General features: G+C 44.0%; 2 protein-coding genes across 2 annotated transcripts; both read right to left on the bottom strand.

The window, feature by feature from the left end:
* Nucleotides 1-468: 468 nt before the first annotated feature.
* Nucleotides 469-3618, bottom strand: LOC131292479 (E3 ubiquitin-protein ligase CHIP). The gene is made up of 5 exons (XM_058320829.1): nt 3182-3618; nt 1233-1573; nt 1065-1170; nt 934-990; nt 469-859 (listed from the first exon to the last, which is right to left on the bottom strand). The coding sequence occupies exons 1-5, from the start codon at nt 3299-3301 to the stop codon at nt 617-619; spliced, it is 867 nt and encodes a 288-aa protein (XP_058176812.1). The 5' UTR covers nt 3302-3618; the 3' UTR covers nt 469-616.
* A 436-nt stretch (nt 3619-4054) lies between these two features.
* Nucleotides 4055-6178, bottom strand: LOC131291641 (MAPK regulated corepressor interacting protein 2). The gene is made up of 3 exons (XM_058320736.1): nt 5750-6178; nt 5126-5429; nt 4055-5047 (listed from the first exon to the last, which is right to left on the bottom strand). The coding sequence occupies exons 1-3, from the start codon at nt 5764-5766 to the stop codon at nt 4898-4900; spliced, it is 471 nt and encodes a 156-aa protein (XP_058176719.1). The 5' UTR covers nt 5767-6178; the 3' UTR covers nt 4055-4897.
* Between the last annotated feature and the right edge of the window lie 38 nt (nt 6179-6216).

Here is a 6216-nt window from a genome sequence, read left to right as displayed (position 1 = left end):
ATCAATCCCAAACAACTTGCTACAAGTGGAACTGTTTGAAGCGTTTTTGGATTCTATCTTTTTATGATCGAACATTTTTGGGATTATATCAATATCGTTTTATCTTCTAACCAAAACTGCATTCATTCAAATTTGCTTAAAACACACGCTTTCCCTCGGTGTATCGTTTGCCAACGTTGTTGAGCAACGGGAGCTGACCGATAGCATGCGGACATACTGCTAACACTAATTAACTGTACATTACTTCTCTTACCACTAGTTTTAAATCACATTCCCGTGAAAGTAATCGGCTCCAGGCCAGAAGAGTATGCAAACGGAAGAACCCAGTGCGCCCTCTGGTCACAAAACGCGGACAAACGATACCCTTTTTCTACTGTATTAACCAACGCCATTAGTTCACACCGTTAACTCATGTCGGGAAATGTAGTACTTAAGTCCTTGTCTGAAACGAAAGACTGATATATCAACCAAAACGAAGGGCAATTCTACGAAAGTGGATTAATAGATAAAATAAAACGGAGAAGTAGTATTGGTTGGACGTGTGGTGTGTAGTGAGGATATGATATATGGATACTGCATATCTTATCGCTTTAGGAAACACCATTGAATGCTCTTTTTAATAGTCCAGTGCCCATTCGTTCTCCTGGAGGAACGCATCGACCACCTCTTTCATCGAGTAGTTCGATATCAGTTGGTCCTGCGTAAGCTTGACGCGCGTCACCGGATCGAAGTGGCCGACTCGTTGCAGGTGCTCCTCGATGTCCTTCCGTTCGTAGGTCATCCCGGACGGGGTAATGACGGGATCCACCAGCAGCTCGAAGCTGATCTTACCGCAAAGGTAATCAGGTACTTCGCGTTTCTGTACAAAGGAAGGAAGAAGAATGCATAAAATACATTCGCTTCTCCGCGAGCCACCCGTTTTTTTTTTCTTACCCGCCGTCTATCGTCAACTTTGGCGAAGATATTATTCAACTCAGTCATGTGATTTTCCTTAAATCACATAAAGAAAGTATATATTATTTTCTTATGGATCCGAAACCAGCACCAAAACAAAAGGGACTTACGCCTTCTCGTTCTATTTCCTGGACTTTTTCCTTCAGCGTTTCTTCGTTGATCGTATCGTCCACCTTCAGCTTGGCTAGCCGATTTTCCATGTCCTCGGTAATTAGTCTGCCGTACAGAAAAAATGATCAAATTAAATTGATAGTTCGGAAAACATACACAAGTCTTACCTATTCAAATAAGACTGCAGTTCTATTTCCTGACAGATGCGTTTCTCCTCCTGTATGTTCCACCGCTTCTTGCGTGCCAGGCGCAGCTGGGATGCAATGTCATCGCCAAAATTGAGCTTCTGCTCCTTGGCCAGATCGTGGGCCCGCTGCAGGTGCTTGATCGCTTCGTCGAACGATTCCAGCTCCATCAGACTGAGCCCGAGGAAGAAGTGACCCTTGACAAGGTTCGGGTCCATATCGAGCGCACGCCGGCAGTCGCTGCAGGCCGTTTCCCAACGCTTCATTTTAATGTGGCACAGGGCTCGGTTGGTGAAGTAGGTGGCATTCGTGGAGTTTTTGATCTAAAACCGATAGAAAAAAAAAGTATTTGTAACATTCCACAGTTTTCGTCATGCATGAAGAAGCGTCATAAGACAATTCTAAATCCGACAGTTCCGTGAATTCTTGGTATACACATACGCATGAAACATTCGTCCAGGGCACGTGTTCGACGGTCATTGGCACGTGTAGTATTTGAAGAGTATTGGATTCTAGCCATACAAAAGTGCCGGTAAAAAAAAACAACAGGAAAAAACGGAAACACAAAGAAACGGATAAAACTCAAACCATCACGACAACAGTCGCGTGACTGACGACGCCTCAGAATCAGCACACATCAATCTTTCCGACATCCCAAACATGCTGACTGGATCCCATAGCCCTTACCCTCCAATCCCTGTATCATCCGTGGGGACAGATTTTAATGAACCTGATAAGCGAAAAACTGCTGCTGGGCCAGCGTTTTATCGTTTCAACGTCTTTCTCCTTCTACCACTTTGTAGTGCACCCGCCTTTTCAACGGGAATAATTTCACAACAGCTCCAAGCCAGCTGGCTGTCTGGGGAGGCTTATGACGAGGAGCTCGCGCGTACCAATCGTAATCCAATTAGTCGCATTGAAAGTGCAGCGTGCCTTTTAAGTGAGGCTATTTTAATGGTTCCATTCATAAAACGAAGGCAATGTAGTAGAACTTATGACACGGCGTTTGACGTACTTGGTGGCGACATTCTTCACCGAAGAGGTTCTCAAGGGAATCACGTGGGCGTAAGAAAGGGATTTCGTGGGCGCGAAGGAATTTCAAAGATTGCAAATCTGTTTCATCATCGCATACTGTCAAAGAATATCACATATAAAAATAAATTCTACAATTTACACATTTACATTTCGCCTCGAGGCGAAAATAAATACACATTAAATATAAACTTTTACTTTCAAACCAGCCAACTGCGATCGGTCGATATGCCGTTGATTAGATCTACCTACCTTTTCGTCCGGCAATCGAGCATTGTTTCCGTTCTCCAGATGGAGCAGGGACACACAAAAGTCCATTAATTGCGACGACAGGACTGGCATGCTTCCGTGGCCCAAATGCGTACCACTAAAAGCTTCGCCCTCCAAAGGATACGGCGGCGGCGTACGGCAATGTTATCGATAAAGCGGTAACCTTGAAGCCGGTTAAGAGCCTCCTTTCAATGCTCCTATTTTTCATCAGAGCCCGGTGGGTTCGTTCGTCCTGCGACTGAGGGCACGCAAGAGGACCTACCCCGAGCTAAAATGTATTTGCCACCTTCTATGAAACCGCGCACCCACGCCAAACCAGTGCAGATAAAGGGAGCACAACCGAAAACATGTTGGAAAGGGTGTGGAATTGCTATTCCCTGCCGTGTTTACGTTTTTGATTACGTTATCACCAAGAACGACATGGTAGCGATTGCGTTTGTTTTTGGGTCTTTTTCAACAAACGAGGTTGGGTTAAATGATTGACAGAAACAGAAAAAAAAAACATGAAACGTACAAGAAAAAGTGTTTAAGCTGAACAAAATTCGCGAAACTGCATCGGTACGCAGATGAAACCCGGAGCTAATACACATGCCTAGCAGAAATACGGCCGTTTATGTTGCAATACTCACGATCGCTTTTGTGTAGAGATTTACAGCATCGTCGTATTTGCGTGCGGTGAATAACCGATTGCCTTGATCCTTCAGCTCAACATCCGAAAGGTTCGCCGTTGTGTACATATGCTTGCTCATCTTGCTGATGTCTGCTGCAGATGCGAAGAAGGTGCTATGTGCGGGTTTCACTTACGCGATCGAAACAACTACGCAGAATATGCAGTTTGGCTAACTTGGCAATCACTCAAGACTGATATGGAAAACAAGTCCAACGACTAGTCTTCGACCCCACGGGTATAGCGAAGAGATCTTTTTCCGCGGAAAACACAAAGGTACCACCCACGCAACGACAACCGCTACTGCTAGCTACTGAATGCAGCGGCGGAAAATTCCAGGCAAAACTCGGTCACCGTGCACCGTTGCTCACTAGAGATTATTGTGCATTCGCTTTTCTTTCTTTCATCCCCTTGAACGAATGTGAAACATACAACCGAACAAAACACTTTATTTTTCTTTGGAATTGTCATTTATCTATGGACCATATCATGCTGTTTACAACTATGTGTTGAATGATCCACGTCTCGTGTCTGCAGTATTTTTAGTGAAACATTGGACGTAAGCCTTCCGCGTTGACACTATAAACGCATTTCTTAAATACAGGGTGACATGGAACGGATTCAAATGGGAACCGTTGAAAAGGATAAATTAATTTATTTATAATTAAATTTAAACAACAGTTTATTTTTTACAATTCATTATTTTATACACGATGTGGTGTTTTTGTAATTGATGATCAGATCGCTGATGATGAGATAATCGCCAAGCTAAATATCCCCCTCTGTGCACAGACTCTTCCGAATAAATGCGCTGATCGAAAAGAAAACACAGATGCTCTTTTCAAATCATATTTTATTACATTGCCAATCCCTTCCATGCGTCAATCATTCATTCGTTTGCTGTCTGCTCTGCGGGTACGAAGGAATTCACAATTACACCGTTATGACCTCCCACTTGTAACTATAGATGATATCGTTATCATTTAAATATAACTGTTTTTCCGGAGATAAAACAAATCATAAGTTGCTTTCGCGTAAACGCTAGGCTCTGAAGGTATGTTCTGATAACTTTGTCGTCTTTTGGGAAAAGTATTCGATCAGAAAAAAATTATGCAATTTCCTATAAACTCTGATTCGCCTCCCCCACAACTCCCTTCCACGCAGTGTTCTCTCCTTATTCTATGCTCTCGCTTTCTGTCCGCACTTTACCTCTTTCTGCTCTTCGTTATATCTTTCACGCTTCGTCTATGAACCACCGAAATGTCCTTTCCTTTCTATGGTAAAAAAAAGTATCAAACGAAAAAGAAAACAGTATACAGCGAACAAATATTGCTTTAAAATCATACTGCATGTAACAGGAAATGTAAAATATGGAAACTACCCTTTCATTGGCCATAAAATAACATAAGGTTAAGAATCGTAATGCACATCGAAGTGGAAAATGATGTAAAACGTCGTAGAGTTTATGACTCAATTTTAGGATCACAATTCCGACGATAGTATGACGTGCGTCGAGTGACAATATTCAATCTCATACTTAAAGACGTCTGCTCTTGGACAAAGAATAACAATGAGAATACCAAAGAAATGTAGGAGAATTGATGGTGCATGGTCATGAACATTAGTTGAGCGAGCGCGGGATCGATAGATCTGATGCATTTCGATTGATGGCCCAAGCTCACTGATGTGCGTGGGAACTGATATTCAACTGATGGACCAACCGCTGGCCCCACCAGCCTTCTAGATCGAATGGCGTGAACCCTGGCAACCGTGGTTCAGATACACCGTTGTAGAATACTGCCGGGTTCTCGCTTTTGTCGGTTATTATCTAAAAAGAGGGAGGTTAGCGAAAATATGCTTAAATTGCTGTGAAAGTTTCATCGGGACAAAACTGTTTTCCACTTACACTGTGCCATGCTTCGTTGATGTATCGAATGAGTTCATCGTGCTGCGAATGTTGGAGCTGTGACGACTGCGGATGCAGCTGCTGGTGGTTTTGCTGCAACGGGTGCATCGGGTGCACTGCCGAAGACGACGGTGGTGGCCCATTACTACCACTATTGTTCATCATCGACCCAGCCGCGTTTGGCCCTACGTGATTAGGCTTTGGTTGATACGGTGAATGGTTCTGTGGGGGCATATCCCTGCCAGACTGCATCATTCCGGATCTTCGCATTATTCCCGGTGAAATAGACATCTGTCCCTGTCGACTGTGAGTGCATCGAAAAAAGATAAATAGTTAAATAAGGTCACTTCCATTCCAATCGCTTATCGTAAACAAATCGACAAAACGAAGAACAAAGAAAAAAAGGTCGCGAAATAAACACCAGGACAAGGTTGAACGTTGGCGCGGGCCAGATTTCAGCTACGGGGGAAAAATGGACGCCCGCTCAACCCATCATTGGTACGGTTTCGGTGCACTGCCGACGTATGCGGAAGAGCATTCCAGTGTGTTTTTGCTACATTTTCTGACACTAACAATCGTGCCTGGCTGACACATGGACGCCACACTTGGCGCAGAAACACTTACCCCATGTTTCGATCCATCTTTGCGATTTCTCCAAAGGTGCACTACGCCGTGGTAGATTGAGTTATGATATTGTACGAAAACGAGTTTTCACGTGCACTTTTCTCCCTTCCCGTAGAGGCCAGGCAGGGCAGCGCGATAGAAGGTTTTATTTCCTTCTGTTCACACGATCTCTACTTTCCCCCGCAGACACAGTAGGCTTCCCCTTTTCGCTAGGCTTTTAAACGCTACGCCAGCGATGTATGACTTCGCGGGGTAGACCGTACTGTTTGCTTCCTCCAGGAACACAAACGGGCAAAACCGCGACAACAACGCACTACCGCTATGCTTTCGTCTACGAGATGCGTTGTTATTTTACCCGTGTGTATTGGGCACCGTCGCACGTCGAGGGTTAAACAGAAAACGAAAATAAAACTCGAAACAGTTTAGATCTTTTCAGTCCTCTTCTTGAAGAAGCTCTTTGTTTTGAC

This window comes from Anopheles ziemanni, chromosome 2, assembly GCF_943734765.1.
Source record: "Anopheles ziemanni chromosome 2, idAnoZiCoDA_A2_x.2, whole genome shotgun sequence".
Classification (NCBI taxonomy): Eukaryota; Metazoa; Arthropoda; class Insecta; order Diptera; family Culicidae; genus Anopheles; species Anopheles ziemanni.
The sequence above is the reverse complement of the archived record's forward strand: the minus strand, read 5'-3'. Positions and strand labels throughout refer to the sequence as shown.

Coding starts and splice junctions, on each gene's coding strand:
- LOC131292479 (XM_058320829.1), bottom strand. CDS start 3,301: ATGAGCAAGCATATGTACACAACGGCGAACCTTTCGGATGTTGAGCTG. Junction 1,171..1,232: donor CTGCAGTCTTATTTGAATAG/GTAAGACTTGTG, acceptor TCTGTACGGCAG/ACTAATTACCGAGGACATGG. Junction 991..1,064: donor AGGAAATAGAACGAGAAGGC/GTAAGTCCCTTT, acceptor ATGTGATTTAAG/GAAAATCACATGACTGAGTT.
- LOC131291641 (XM_058320736.1), bottom strand. Junction 5,048..5,125: donor TCAACGAAGCATGGCACAGT/GTAAGTGGAAAA, acceptor CCCTCTTTTTAG/ATAATAACCGACAAAAGCGA.